General features: G+C 41.8%; 1 protein-coding gene across 15 annotated transcripts in view; it reads right to left on the reverse strand.

The window, feature by feature from the left end:
• FAM13A (family with sequence similarity 13 member A) overlaps window positions 1-16,415 on the reverse strand; it is a 115,253-nt gene that overhangs the window by 6,846 nt on the left and 91,992 nt on the right. For 13 of the 15 annotated variants that reach the window (XM_085222252.1, XM_085222258.1, XM_085222251.1 and 10 more), the window contains 8 exons: window positions 16,190-16,340; window positions 9,023-9,236; window positions 8,504-8,642; window positions 7,618-7,699; window positions 7,258-7,478; window positions 5,833-5,916; window positions 2,502-2,597; window positions 959-1,042 (listed from right to left, as the gene is read on the reverse strand). In XM_085222252.1, coding sequence (XP_085078378.1) covers window positions 959-1,042; window positions 2,502-2,597; window positions 5,833-5,916; window positions 7,258-7,478; window positions 7,618-7,699; window positions 8,504-8,642; window positions 9,023-9,236; window positions 16,190-16,340 — 1,071 coding nt within the window. The remainder of the gene's footprint in view (window positions 1-958; window positions 1,043-2,501; window positions 2,598-5,832; window positions 5,917-7,257; window positions 7,479-7,617; window positions 7,700-8,503; window positions 8,643-9,022; window positions 9,237-16,189; window positions 16,341-16,415) is intronic. The other 2 variants (XM_010709623.4, XM_085222254.1) reach the window with 2 other exon arrangements.

Raw genomic sequence — 16,415 nt, forward strand, 5'->3', positions numbered from 1 at the left:
ACATGCTTCAGTCTGCAGTCTGGTTTTAATGAATATGTGCCTTGAATAGTCCACTGATGTAGAAGCTACTGTCACTGCTTTATCACAGAATCATCTTGGATGTCCACGTTTGCAGTATGTACACCAAACACTACCTATGTTTGGATAACCCAAGCCTGCTGAAGCACTTCTATTTCCTGCTACACTGCAACAGTAACAAATGCAAACCAGGGCCCAGCTCCACGCTGCCTGTCCTGGGTGACAGCTGGACATCCCTTGTCAGAGGAAGGAAGACCAATATTGTAGCAGACTTCACCACCATGAACTATCACTCCACAGTGGAATAAGAAAGCATCACAACAATCCCGTCATCCAAATCTGACAGCATTAACAAACATGACTGAGTCGTTCCTACTTCAATCCTTGTGTGACTTGGTTAGAAATGCTGCCTACAAGGTGGTGAAAGAGAGCCCTGGATAAAATAAGTCTGTCAGTAGGAGAAGATAAAGATCCTGTAAATGCCTGGTTGGCTCTGTGCATGTGTTAGTTTTGTGAGATCTCATTCCAGCCATGGTGTTGTGTGCAAGCCGCAGAGCATTGGAGTGAGAGAAACTATTGCAAAATAAGTTAGTGTTATTAAAGAGGAAGGAGAAAGCAAGGGAGAAAAAAAAAATCACCAAGCCAAAGTGCAAAGAATAATCGTGAGGTTTTCAGCAAAATAAAATACATTATGTGCAAGGGAGGGAGAAGGAGAAGGGAAAGAACACAAGGCCAAGGGAATATTGTAGTCTCATCTACAACAAGGGAAGAATTTGATCAGAACTGGACAGGCTTAAAGCAGCTACTGATTTTTCAGGAAGACACACTGCAAAAAAATCAACACCGATGGAAAAAAAAAAAAATCAATCATTCTCTTTCATTGGTATAAGGGGAAAATTGATGCAAACTGAGCAATTAGTTAGCAGCTGGAGGTCTTCACCTTTATCTCCTTGAAGAAGGAAGCAGTTTCGCCCTCGATAATTGGTTGCAGCAAAGGGCTTCTCCGCTTGCTGGAGGGGGAACCCTGTGACAGGTGTTAACAAGTACGTTACATTATGAAACCCTTTCTCCTCCACCACCTGCTCTCAGATCATTCTCACTCACTCATTCGCTCAGTTCACTGCCAGACCATCAGGAGAAATCCATTTCTTAAAGAACAAAATACACCTGGCAAACCCTTTGCATCTTGGACTGTTTTCCCCCAAGATGTTGCTTAGCAAGGGACATCACTGCTAAACACTCAAGAAAAAAACTTGGATGCTGGAATTCTAGCTGGGCAGGAACTACAAATAAAATAACCCTCCAACCTGAGGCGCGCGCGCACACACACACACACACACTTGGTTGGCTCTCCAGAGCTATGGTGTAAGCCTAGCTGGACTCTCCAGCCCTGCTTTCCAGGAGGCTGACTTTCCAATCAAGTGCTTCATGATGGGCTTTCAAATGTATTCTGCCTCTGTGCAAATCTCTCACTCTTCTCATTTTAAGGGACTGGGGAAAGCCAGTCTCATCTCCCTTGTACTAGCCAGTGTGTGCAGTTTCAGTTTTGTGTCTAAACAGGACCTGAGCTTTCTTTTGCAAGCTTCATCTTAAACTGCCAACACACAGATGATGGGTTTCTTCCATCTGAGAGCCAGCACCATCTTTGCTGTTCACATTTTGGGGAGTACTTTGCATATTCAAAGAGAAACAGCTTTAGTTTTAAATGCAGGACCACCTGCCACCACAGGTGCAGAAAAAAAAATCACATCAGTGTGATTGACTGCACTCAAGTAACACTCTGCCAGTCCGTTCAGTTCAGCAGTCTACAAAAAGCAGCCAGGACATCAGTAAAAACAGTAAGAGATCGTACATGACAGGGTAAAAAGGAACCAAGATCAAACAACTCTCTTTCTTTAGACAAGCTAAGAGGATTCTTGGTATATACTTAGGTTGAAAAATTCTTTAAAAATGGCCTACACAATCTGTCCAGAATTTGAGATAGCGTGTTTGCTACCTGAAGGAGTGCATTGGATTCCATGCTGGTGTCAGTATTTCCTTGCCAAAGCACCACCTTGATTGAGGGAGCATCCACTACTTGCAGGATCTCTTCAACACCAGCATAGTCTCCCTTTCTCTCAGCCAAAGAGACTAGTGCCTGCCTTGGGACTCACACAAGTCTGCACAACCAAACAACATGAAGGCCTACAGTTCTGAATAGACCAGTAAGGAAAGGGAAGTGACGCTGTAGCCAAACATAAGATGATGAAATAACAGCAGCAGCCCAATGGAAAGGTGAGAAACAACAAAAGGTGAGATGTATTTCATGGCTCATGAGTGGGCACTGGAGACCCCTGACCAACATTATCTGACTGCCGTACATGTCACCAACCCGCTCATTCACTTGGTCTTTGAGATGTAAGGGAGGAATTGGCCTTACTGATTGTGCTGTATACCTCAGCTCTAACCCTAAGCAAGGCCTCCTAAAAGAAAGTTCTACTCACAATGATAGGGATGGTGTTGGCTCTGGAGAGGATCTGCTTGACCAAGCGGTACCTGTCATACAGTGGCTTCATCACCTGTCGTTCATTTTTAGTAACCTGTAAAGGAAAAATAAATCAGAACCATGAGGTCTGCAAGCAGATGCTCCATTCTACAAGGTACGTGCTTGTGATTGCTGTTAGCCAGAAGATTTAAGGGAATTTCATAATAATGGCTTGCTAACAGCACTAGCACAGAAACTGGTAATGCAAAAGTACTCGTGCTCCCTCCTTAGTTTCAGTACCTCAGCGGTACTGACAGTGCAGAACAGAAGGCTTTCAGACAACAGCTAGCGTGGGAAAGCAAAGGCCTGTCCAGCTAAGCAGTAGCTGTAAAGAAATTGAGGTTTTACTTCGTTAATATACATCAATTCTTTAATAAAAAAATAATCGTAGGGTTAGAAAAAAACAAGCAAAATATTCACCAGAACCCACCTGATCATCATCTTCCTTTTTATTCAGCATTGTCTGACCACATCCTATGACTGTCCTGCCATTACACTTTTTGTTTAACTTTTGATTATAAAGCTCTTACAAGAGGAAAGGCTTGACTCAGGCGCCATTCATACACGCCAAAGCTTTTCACTGCTGTTAATCACCAGTTGATGTAAAAAAATCAACAATAGTATGAACCCTGATGAGTTTTGTACAGTCTCCCTTTCTATAGCAGATAGCGGAGTAAAGGGAACGCAGCTTGGAATGAGGAGAAGACTTTAAAATGAACCGTCTTTCATTTTGTCTGCAGCTAACTTTCACTGGAACAAGCTTTTTAGAGCTTTCACATTATCCCTCCAGAGCAGGAGAGATGTTGTCTGGAAAGGGCAGAACTGGAGCTGTAGGTATTGCCAGGAGTGCACTGGCAGTACTAGCAAACTGCCTCCAGCTTTTGACGTTTCTCTGCAATCCATCAAGCATAAAAATGGAAAATTGGACAACTCCTACAGAACTTGTATTAGTCCTAGTTTTACCAGATTAGCAGTTAATACAACGGGAGGCACAGCACTACTGTTGCCTCAGCCAGTACCTGTTACTTAAAAAACAACCCAAAACAACAACAAAAAAATACACTGGTGGCTGAGAAACAAACCTTCACTTCATGACATTTCGAAGTAGGTAAATACATCTATTCTGTACAGGAAAATAAACATAAGCCTTGGAATGGACAGAAATTCCTAAGGCACGTTTACGAATAGGAAAATATAAATGACATGCTTCTGAGCCTGAACATCACTATGGAGGAAGAATACAAAGAATTAATTTAAGCAAGGAAGTGCAGCGCAAGGGGACTGAGTCAGCCCTGCAGACGTGCACCAGAACATTTAACCAGAAAGCAAACTGAAAGAAAACGTTCTGCACATGGGCAAACTGTCTCCCTAGTTAAACGTAATACCAGCAAAACCTGAATATATTTTTGGAAAACATCAAAATGCAAAAAAAGCTATCAGAATAACAGAGCCTTTGACATAACTCTGGAGCACACTCTGTATGGCAAGCAGTAGCAGCAGCCAAGGAAGAGATCATTGCCTGCATTGTTTGAGCAGCTCAAGAATTTCTGCAGAAATGAACTTTTTGGCTTAACTAAAGCAGTTCAGTTCTACCTCTCCAGGTTTGCCTGTCACTGGTGCAGAAAGACCTAGCTGCACTAAATCTGAACTCCATTGTTTTTCTTGTTTAGTTAAATATCTTAAAAAAAAAAAAAAAAAAAAAAAAGCAATACAAAAAACAACCACCCAACTTGGCTGAACTACACCCCATTCTCCTCAAGCTCTCAGTACTTTTCCACTGCTGCAGTGCCAAAAGCTGGGAAGAGCAAAAGCTGATCAGCTGCAGTCCTTCTTGTTACGTGACTCCATGTTGCTTGATATGGACTGCTTATTTAAAAACAAATTAAAAAGTAGCTGTGTAAATAAAGCATCAAAAAGTGCTAGGAGGAAGGTATGCTGACATGACAGCCTTTTTAAACAGATTTAAAGTGAGTTTTTAAACAGATTTAAGTGAGTTTACTTCAACAAGATGACACCTGTTGATTTACATCATTGTGATACCAAAAGCAGACTCCAACTCTTACTCTGATGGAGAAGGTTAAGTGGATGTGCTGGCCTTTTGCTATTTCATAATATCATAAAATTTCATGTCCTCTCGTATAACCATGCTGTTTTCACCTACTGGTATATGTGCCTATACAATATTAGTACTTCACAGAATCATAGAGGTATAAGGGGACCCATAAGGATCACTGAATGAAGGGAAGTATTTAAATTAGCAACACTTTAAAATAAAGCAAACAAAGAAAACTAACAGGGAAAGAAGGAAGTAATTCAGGAGCAAATGGTAGATAGGAATCAGGACACAGCACACAGCAGAAGTAAGACAGATTTATCATCTGCACTCATCAAGCACTCCTTATATACAGTAACTTGCTTCTCTGAAGCCACTGGTCAAGGGATTAGCACCACTCTGAAACTGAACTACGTTAGCTCCACAGCTAGCAAAAATTAGAATAAAGTGAAAGAGGAGGAAGGGTTCGTACAAAGCCAACCAAAGTACTTGGTGGCCTGGAACCCACCATATGTCTGTCATGACAGGAATCAACAGGACACTATTTAATTCTCTGTCTTTACAAACAATTTTCCTTTGCTAAGTTCAAATGTACAGGAAATCTCATGCCTGTCTCTTCCTCGTGGAAACAGATGTCTGCTTAGGGGAATGAGAAAATCTTTTCTCAACTTGTCATGGCATTCAGGAGACAAACTGTTTTGTGAATCCTCTGGCGCAAAGGGATTGTGCAATTATGAAGATACAGGTGCTCCTCACAAATAGTGTGGTTCTCAGAGAAAGATTCAGCTTCTCTGAGAAAGTGCACTGCTTGCGCACCTGTCTTCTAGTTAGTCATTAATAATAGCAAACTGAAATTTTTTGTCAGGATGAGGGTCCATGCACAGCTATTCCTGTGCATACTGTATCCCTGGTAAAGCTGGTGAATCAGCTGGGCCACAAACTGAATGTCTGTAGATCCTGGCAAGCGTGATGCCGAAATAATACACACTTGAACTTCATTCAGGCTGTAGGCTCAGATCTACAGATACCTGCCATGTCCAGCAGTGTGTGCAGGCATCACCTTGCCAAGAGTAACGTGGCAGTGGTAACAAAGGATCAGGGTGGTAATTAAAAGACATGTGTGGTTATAACAGCAAGAAGTCCTAGAGACTGTGACACTGAAGGAGCACTAAGGCAGTCATTTACAACAGACCAAGACACATGAAGATGTATTTTGAAAAAATGCTGCTGTACATACCGGTCTGCCATGAATGCTTTCATAATACAGCAAGGCTTTCTGAAGAGCCACTTTCTCAGCTGCTATCTGATCTCTTGTCATGTCCTAATAAAAGTAGCACAGAGAGAAGAGAAAGAAAATACGTCAGAATTCAAGACACAGACAATACTAATTTACGGCCTAACTGAAGGCATTATCATTTTGTCATTAATGTTTTGAAGACTCATCTCTGTTCCCCTTTCCCAGCTACATTGCTGGAAAGACTTACCATGAGTGGAGCCCTATATACAACGCAGGCAAATTGAAACTAACTAACATTTGTATGTGAAAATGTAGTAGGTACATAAGGGGGATTTATATTTTCTGTGTGCTTTGAACAAACAATGTCAATTTATATTTTCGTTGTGCTTTGAACAAACAATGTCAAATAACTTTTAGTGATGGTGGCTGCTTTTCACTTAGAAAGATTTGAGTCGTAAGTCATAAGCAACAAAATGCACGCTCTTCCTTGTCTTCCAAACCTGAGACAACCTCCGGTACCTGTTGCAAAGCTTGCCATTTGTGCTTTGACTGCTACAGACACACTTAACAGAAATCAAGTGCAGTCAGACTGTTTCCTTCTGCCAAATTCTGCTATGAAGTGAAAAGCTCTGGCTGACAGGCTGAGGGGACCAAGCCAAAAAAAAAAAAAAAAAAAAAAAGGCAGACAGTTGAAAGACACTTCCCCTAGTTTTCCAGAGCTCCTCTACCAAACATGACTGACACCGAGCCTTCTCTCTCTTATCGTCGCACCAAATACTATCGGAGACCTTTAAAAGGTCAGGCTGTTTATTCTTGCTACCTTCAGAAAACAGCCAAACACTTCTGCAAATCTAATAAACAAAGATATTGCTGTCTGCTCCTCTTTCACAGAGTACTGCACAATTTACACGTCAGCAGACTCAAGGACTTCATTTACAAGGCTACCCAAAACTCAGGAACTAGAACATCAGACACAAAGACCTCTCTGCTGATAACCCTCAGAGATTACAGGAACTAGCTGAGCTCAATGTGACACTCAGAAGAGCAGTGATAAAATGCTCTGAGACAAGAGCATTCAGCTGTGGAATGATCTAGAAGAAAATCAGTGACCTAATCTTGAGAATCACTGGAAGACTCAGAACGTGCCAAAAGCTTTTGGGCATAACAACAGTTCAGAACTGTTACATGGAATCTATGAGAATCAGAAAAAGAACACAATGCCATTCAGTAGAAACGAAGTGTGGGGAAAAAAAAATACAGATACTGAAAGCAGAGGAAAAGAAGCTAAAACAAGTAAACCTGGAGTAGAGGATGTAGACTTTGTGACAAAATGCAAAAGATCACAAGACTTTCACAACTGACAGTGCAGCTATGAGTTACATGCTCGTACTTAAAAGGCCTAAATCTGATCTGCATATATTGTACCTTTATATCCTCAGGTCGGTTCGTCTCTGTTCGTTTTTCCTGAAGCTTCTTCTGGATAGAATCAAGGGTCACTTCCACAGCAGGCTTGGCAGATTTATCTGACAGGTCTTGTTTCTTGTCATCCTCCTTTTCAAGCTGAGAACCAAAGCTCTTTGGGAGCGTGTTGCTTCTCTGACGCACCACAGGGCCCAGGTCTTCTTCCGATATCTTCAGTTTACACTCTAAGCAGCGACATTTAGGGGAAGAGGAATAATTTCTCTTTTTTAAAATGTGACGGTGACAGGACCACTGTCTAGCATCAAATTTAAAAAAGGTTAAGTCTAGGTGCTCCCAGAAGGTACATCAACAGTGACTGCTCACCTTTAAGTTGCTTTCGGAATTTGGCCAAATCATTTGTCCATTTGAGCACTTCAGGGTTAGCTGCTTTGTCACTGTGGGAAGGCTGGGAGGAAAGAACAGTCATGCTGAATCCGTATTAAATCAACAGGAGAGACCCACTGAAACAAGACTCTGTAACAAAATGGGGGCTAAACAGGATTGGGACACAGCACAGAGCACAGGCTACTGACTGGTGCCTGCATACCTGTGACCTATCCAGCTCAGAACTTGCTTCGATTGCCCTACCTGACACAACATTGTCTCTTAGCGCATTGCAAGATTGATGCAAGACCCTTTCAGTACCATCCTTCATGCTTTAGATCACCAACTAAGATGCACACATATGAAGCTTTAGTTCCTTAAAAAGCTTTCTGTCCCTCGGAAGAGCATGTCAAGAATAAACAGAATACAGAACACTGCGACTGCTCACCAGCACTTGACTATGGCTCCTTGCTGAGGAGCAAAGAAGGCTGCTCTTCTCTACTATGCAGTGATCTGGTGTCCTGAAACTACCATCATGCAAATGAGATGCACAATCGTTCCTCCTACAAAGTAAACTTTAATAAATAAACAAATGCAAAACATAACATAGCTATTCCTGCACCCTCGCTGTATAAAGCAGTGATCAAAATCCCATGAGTTTGTGAGACTCTCTTGTACTGTACTGGTGGTACAAAAAATGCCAGGAAAGATAATTTGTTTGATATGGATGCATACTGTCATTTTTGGAGCAGCATTACATTTTCCTTTACTTTGAATTGTTTAAATACTTCCAAGCTCTCCGATATGTTTGATAGGTTTCCCCAGTGTCCTCTCCCTTTCTACCTACCTTACACCTCTCCCTACAAACGCTTGAGTAGAGACTCACCCTGTATTTCCTCTCCTCCTCGAATTTGTCCTCAAATTTCCTGATTTTTTTCTTCAGTCCCTGAATTCTCCGGGTAAGCTGTGCAGGGGTAAGGTCTTCTCTGTCATCTTCATAAGATCCCAAAGAAGAACTCCGCCTCCTACCAAGAGCAGAGATTGCACAAAGAGTTTATCCAAACAGCTGCAGTACATCTTCTCTCTCAGAAGGACACTTAAACTTTGTGTAAATAAAGGCAATTCTCATGGAAGTGAGAAAGTTACGTTGGGTATTCTCTAATGACAGACAGAACAAGATGATGCTGTAACCGCCTCTTTCAGGAACAGTAACTCTCTAGATATTAATTGAAAAACCCTGAAATGATCAGTTACCTAGAACTTTTCTTAAAACACCCGTTTTCTGACAGAAAAAACAGAAGCCCAACACAATATAGCTATATGGCTTGTGTGATCCAAAGAGATGTTGCTTGATGCGACTGTGCAATGCAGCCAGAGCAGTCACCACAGAGAAATCACAACCCACCTCATAAATGAATGAGAATTGGGAGGGGAAGGAGGCACTTCTGTATCATCCAGGTACTGCTGGCTCTGTCCATAGGCATAGAAGCGAGGAGACAGCATAGGATCACTGTCCTCATCCAGGAGCTGGCGAATTAAACGACCAGCCTGTGGGGAAAGGCGAGCCTCTTCTGAGTCTAAGCCATCTCGCTGCCATGAAGAAAGTGCAGGGATGGGCTCTAGGAACACCAAGACAAAGATGGATTTTATCATTTTTGTTTTACAAGTACCATAGACTCCAGACAACATTTCTCATGTCATATCATGACCCCATTGTCCTAAATGATTGCTTCTTGTCAGTGTCAGGTATTCTCTGGGTCATTATTTACACCTGCCAGTGTGCAAAGAAGTACAAAACATTGCCTGGTCACAGTGGATGCTCTATACAAGCATAAATAATCTGCTGGGTGCAACACAAAGCTGGATCCATAATCTGGCTGGAATTACCATGGATTGATACCAAGAGAAGGTATCACCAGCCACTACCTTTGAGGAAATAAGTCCAGGATAGAACAAAATTATTGGCACAAGGCAGGATAAAGGAGGCAAGCTGGCTATAGGAAGAAGCTCCTCAGTTTTAGGTCATACGAATGCTGCAAATGAGCAGCACCATGATTGTCCTCCTGTTCCCCAACACAACTCTGCCACACATGGCTGAAAATTCAAGACTAGAAGGAAACATACGTTTTTCTAGCCTGTAAGGAAAGACTGCCTCACTGTAGTACTACCAGTTCTATAGGGCACCCAGCTGTCATATGGGCTGATTTTTCCTCTTTTCTCTTTCATATGTAAACCTGCTTCATGGCAGAAGAGTGAGAAAATATTTAATGCTTAGCTGGAAGTGAAACCCATACCATACAGGGAGATTATGGGGTGGGAGAGAAATGGAAGCCCAATTTAGTGTTGCTGCTTCACATACTGGAGCCCATAGAAAACAATCGCCTCAATCTTGTGACAGCTCCTCCAGATGCCATAAGGAGTCGAGCATTTTCTGTTCAGATAGTTTACTAAGCTGATTTGCATGCTCCTACTTAGCACCATGGGATTAAACAGTTTAAGAGCCAGGCCTTGAACTTATAAACCTAACAAATAGTTCTAGAGTCAAGTAACAAAACAAAAACCCTATAGAAAGCTCCCAGACCAGGCTCAGAGATAGGGACTCAGTATTCCCTGTGCCTAGCATGTCTGTTCTTGTTCCACAAAGGGAAGAGGCTTTTGAAGCTAGTAATTTTTTGAACTAAAAGCAGTATTTCCTTCTGCTGAACAAGGTTAAGACTTTGATAGCTTAGAATGGATTTTGTGGGGACTCCCTTACAGAATCTTGTGCTGTTCTCCCCTAAGTACAGCTCAGGCAGCACGAGATCATGCACAGCTCAGGAATGACCAGCCTGGAGGAATTCTGCTGCAACAAAGGTGACTCTCCTCCTTTCCCCTTCTTATTGATACATGAATTTAAATTGCATGCCTCTGCTTAGAGATTGGTGCTGCATGCAAACTGAGAAGCTATCCTGAAAGGGATGGCTGGAGGTGTTTGCACCTCTGAAGTGTTGTGATAAGTGAAGCACATTCTTGGCACATACAAGTGCTCATAGGGGCTGCATTAATGAGGTGTGCAAAACTCAGATGGAAATAGGTTGCATTGCCATGGATTGGAAAGGTCCTGCAGCCTGTATTTCCCCTAAGTAATTTCTGTAACATGAGCTTTTTCTAAGCTGCATTCACCTTGATGATACCTAATAACTGAAAAAATTTGCTCAAGGTACCTAATATGAACGAAGAGGAAACTAAGGGCAAATCATTCACCCAACCAGTGATACTTTGGCCTCTGGCCCTTTCCTGACTCTCATAATTTCAGGTCCTCACATGATCTCTTGCAGCAAATTAATGGCTGATAACAAGAAAGGAACAAATCTGATACATCTGACTAGCAGAAATGAGGTAAGTGATGCATGCAATTCTTCCAGACATTTTTCATTTCCAGTTTTTGGAATACACTCACACCAAAACAGAGTTTGCTCTTGGAAATCATTAAATCACATCCTCATGGGATTTACACAGATGGAATAAACTTAGGAGAAGTCAAAAGTATATTTGGCGGTAACCAAATAAAGCTTTTACTATAGCAGCTAAAAAAAAGCCATTACAAAGCATGCATGATGCATGTGATTTTGTCCTAAGGTGAGTATATGTTGTGCCCAAAAGTCGAATCTAAAAGGAAAAAGCTGATAAAAGGAAAAAAAAAAATCCTAAAAGGAGAGATCAAATTTGAGACTTGTCATATGAAATGCTTGCTATAGAAAATCAGCTGGTTTTAATTCTCACTCCTACGATGGAAAGACTCGATGGGCAAGTTGTTTCCCTTGCTGATTATATGCGTTTAGAAGAAAAACCTCATCTGGACACAGAATGAGTAATGATGCTTCCCTCCTCCCCCCCCGAACATATAATAAAAGAACAGATAAATATGGGAACAAAGGGACATAAACAAAAGGAACAAAGCAAATAATAAAGGAACATATTTAGTTATTTAGAATTACGGATCTTATCTACATCAGACCATGAACTGGATCAGAGTTACAGACTGGCTGTCCTGTTCTTTATGTGGGTCGGGTGCCAGAAACTTGGACTGCACAAACAAATAGTAACCCACTCAGGGTAAGAAGCTTCCTTTTCTGATAGTGAACAATCAACCCAAACCTGCTCAACTGAAGCTATAGCTTCTTTTGTTATTTATTTACAGAAGATACACATATAAAAGTTTTAAATCCTTTCCAAAGGCTGCTAAATTCCTGGACTTAACAGTTCAGGTTTGAAATATTTAATAGTTTTAATACTGTGGCTATTTCTGCTAAAAGTCTCAGTAAAAAATGTAAATGTTTTGCCTTTTCTTTGCCACTGACTTGACAGAGCAGCTACCTGTACTCTTTTGCCTTGAACAGATCTCTCACTCTGAGAAAGCCTCTATATTCCTTCCATGTACTTATTTTGTTCATAATAAAAACCTTTTATGAAAAAAATAAATAGCTTTGGGAATATTTAACAAGCATGGCTGTGCCAGTGTAGAGAAAAGGTGAGCTAGTTTTCTATTTCCTGGTCAGACTCTCGTGTTTCTTCCAGGTATGCTGTTTTCCAAGTTGTCACAGAAGTGAAATACACTGATATGCAGACCCTCAGCAGTGATGCACTCCTCTCCAATCTCACCACCAGCTAACCTTTTAACAAAGCTGGCCACCTGCCAGGTGTTGCTCTGCAAAACCCTGTAGGCATTCATACGCCTGTTGCAGCATCAATCTGCCACACAAAGAACTGGTCTTATTAATAAACCTGTATCAAGCAAGAAGAAAAATGAATTTTATCGAATTCAGTAGAGGTTATTATCAGCTCCATGCCATCCTGCTGTCAAGCCTGACTTTTTATTTCTTCTTTAATTGTTCTGCTTTTTATCTGTGACAGGATTACTGGGGGCTGCAGGGCCAGCAGAGGGGTACTGCCATGTGCATCTGCCCAGAGGCACAACCAGCAAAAGGCCATCGAGGGTTTGTGTTCTCTCTGTAGCCATACAGCTGACGTATACTGCTTCAGCACACACATGACAGCCCCAGGAGGCTAAAATTCTTCACTGCTGTGAACTGAAGTAGGTCTGGAGGGATTAAAAAGCCTAAACTAATTACAACACCTGAGGTCCTAGCACTAAATTCCCCTTAGAAGACCCCAGAAAGACATCTCATAATGGAATGAATAAATCAATTCAAAACCTCAAAACATTCACTTGGTCAGTATTTTACATCCTTAAACAGCACTGGCATTCTCCTCCTAAATAGATAGAAAAGAACAGCCCAAGCAAAGAACTACCTTAATTTGTCAGTGAGATGAAACATTTACCAGCTATCCAGACAATTTTGCAATTTGCTAATAGTGTTGCACCATAACAAACGCTGTTGTTCGGTTTTGTTTTGTTTTTTTAATACTGCTGCTATAAAATGAAATCTGTAAGCAATGCAATTATTCATTTCTACATATGGTGATAAAAACAGCATGTTTCGCCACTGTTTGATTTATGTCTGATGCACATAAATACACTGATCTAAGGCTAGTGTCAAAAACAATTCTAGAATGTTGTTTCTCTTGCTATACACCTTTTTTCCTTCTCATTACCCCGCTTCTTTTCATGGGAAAGTATCAATTAAATCCATCTCAAAACTATTTGGAGATCAGCTTCACCCTCAGAGACTTAGTGCTACAATACTTGAGCTCTCAAAACTGAAGAGAATGCTTATTCATTTTAAATTTCCGCTTGTAGTCTTTTTTTTTTTAAGCTTAAAAGAAAAATGACTGCTGATTGTTTCGCAAGAGGTTGTTACTGCAAACTTTGCTTCAAATTTCATTTACAGAACCCTTTTTTAAAACCTCAGTAATGAGGCGACATAGGCAGCAATCACACGTGTCAGATAACTTACTGAACTATCTGCTCAGCTCCGAGCTGATGACAGGACCAGCCACTATTAGGAGAGCAACATACTTCCAGATTTTTCCTTGAGGGCAGGATAACAAATTCTGTGCTTGAATTAGCAACATTTGGTAAGAATTCTGCACAATAGCACTGGATTCTGAGAGAACACTGTGTCCTTCCCACTCATGGCATTCAATTCTAACACAATCCACAGCAAGAGGAACACATCCTGTACAAGTATATCTAATCTCTCCTCTTGTGTACAAGTCTGACTGCGCAGAGAATCTTAAAAATAATCAGGTAAAAATTATTTCTAGAATAACCCTGCCAGTTCACATGGCAACTATCACAGTGCAGTGCCCCTGAATTAGTGTTCTTTATGACAGCGTTGGTCTTAACATGATAAGAAGTCTGCCTGAGTGAAGAATAAGAGCTAGTCAGCAGACAAGGCAGCCTTATGCAACTTTGTGCCAGTTCTCCAAGGCTCTTCCTCAGCCTGCGTGCAGAGGCAGTGACAGCTACAGCTGATGGTGCCTCCCCCTCAGCATGCAGATGCTCTGCCAGCAGCCTGCTCACACCATACCCTACACGTCCTGCAGTAGTTCCTGCAAAGGAACCCACCCCAAAGGTACAGCAAATAATTGGTCCTTACCATAGCTGAAGACACAGGGCCTTTCCCTTTCCACTGGGGAAGGGCCAGAGGTGCAGTAAGGACACAGACGAGATGTATAAAGGCCTGAGTGATGCATGCTGGCAGGGAAGAGACAGTACTTGGCCTGTTGAAGCTGTGCATGAGTGGCACAGCCCTGCCTTGCATAGCCAGGCTCACTAACAGCCTTTGCCATTAGCAGCAGAAATGATCCCAAAGTTGAGTTAGCGTCGAGCCATTTCTGGCTTCAGAAAGCTTGATTTCACATCCACAGATACATAATCTTCCCTGTCTCCTTGCTCAGATGCAGAGGCCACCATTTTGCTGCACTTGAACCCACACTAACCAAACGGTGATTCTGGTAAGCAAGTGTTCTAGGAGATGACATCTCTCTCACTCTAGAGCTGATTTGTTTGCTGTCTACCTCTTCCTTTTGTGAAAAACATTTGAACAAAATGGAGGAAGAATCTGAAAGAAGCACTCTCAAATGTAGTCACAGGCGCTCATAAATCCTGTTTCATATTTGCAGTGCAAGAAAGCTGGGATCCAAACACAAGCACACGCCTACAATGAGAGATTTGTACCAAGGTGCAACGTAATTCACACCATGGGAAAAACCTCTGTCAGACAGAAGGGAGCTGTGTTCTGCCCTTCACACGCTCATATGACTCCCATTAGTAACACTGCTTGCCACAGGCGTGCACCGAGAAGAAAAAAAGAGTCTTTATTCCCAAAGGTTCACATGATGGCTGCAGCCAAACTTCACCTCTGGGAACACAGACGTGATCACCCGGCCCGAGGCCCTGAGGGACTGTGCTGATTGGCACCTCACCAACACCAGGGCAGCCAAGGCCCCGCGGGAGCCCTTCCGCACCGCTTTGATCAGCCGCGCCGCACGCCTGGTGATATCACCCAGGGAATCCCCGCTAATGAGCGAGTGGAGAAACTCTCTTCTGTCCATGGTGACTGGCTGCCTGGATGCATCAAAAGCAGCCGGGCTTGTGGCTTTTCTTTACTTATGCTCAAGGTATCTTAACTAGACAGAAAGGCAAAATACAAGTCATGTACACTGTGGAGACAGGACCAGAGAGCTTAACTAACTCGTCAGTGCTCCTTTTTAGATTAATAAACTACAGATACACATTTTTCCCCTCTTGCTTTGACTATTACAATACAGTGCTTGCATCTTCCCATTTCTTCCCTGTCAAAACCTCTCTCTCACTTCCAAAGCACAAACGAGGCAGGACAACTCCTGCTTTTCGAAAGGAGAGAGACATAGTAAGTCAGAAGGGCTCTGATCCCAGAGACACTGGACTCCTTCAGTTCCCCTCTATTTCAAATGAAATGGAAGTTCACAATGCTCATACTCTGCACGACAGATTTCTTTCTCTAACCTAGGTCAGTGAAAAAGACAAATAAGCATACACTCTGGAGATGAGTGCTAATAAACTACATTAATTTAAACCACAAGCAATTTCACAGTGCCCTTCGAGCCTGTGATCATAACTTTTTCACACCATACATTCAAAAAATATTGTTTGTAAGAGAAATCAAGGTACAAAGCACTAGATAGACAGCCATTTTTTCCCCCAACTGTGCTTTCCAGATCTAAATCTTTACTTCCAAACAACAACAGAAGTAAAAGAATAGAGAGAAAGAAGAATGTTCCTTCCTGACTGTGAAATATTCTTTGAAGAAAGCACTATTACTTAGATCTCCAGCTTAGCTGTCAAGCAACCAGCCATCAAGAAATAAATTATCCTAAAGCACACAGAGACTTACAGTACCAAATAGCACATGAACATAACTTCAAGAATAAAACACTGTATTTTCTTTCTCAAAGGGACAAGTGGAACTAGTAACTGTTTAGAATTTCACTTCCAATTTCTCCAAACTTTCAATTCCATATTCAGGACAAAATTGCTTTCCTGTTGTTTTTGGCAAGGGAAGTTTAGCACAAAAAGATATATCCAGCCCACTGATGTTTCCTTCTCTCTTTTAACTCATTTGAACAGCCATGAAACAAATCTTACCTTCCCAGTTGTTGTCATCACACAGCGTTGTCAAATCCAGCCGAGGCACTTCTGACACAAAGCTGTTTTCCTGATCATCAGCATCTTGATTTCTTTGCAGCTTGTTTTCAGGAATGCTTGGGTGTTCTTGAATCTTCATACTTGAAGGCTGCTATATTCCCACAGAAATGAAGGGGGGAAAAAAAAAAAAATTTCAAGATGAAGAGTCAGGAATAAAACCCTGCAG

Source organism: Meleagris gallopavo, chromosome 4 (genome assembly GCF_905368555.1).
Source record: "Meleagris gallopavo chromosome 4, MGAL_WU_HG_1.1, whole genome shotgun sequence".
Lineage (NCBI taxonomy): Eukaryota > Metazoa > Chordata > Aves > Galliformes > Phasianidae > Meleagris > Meleagris gallopavo.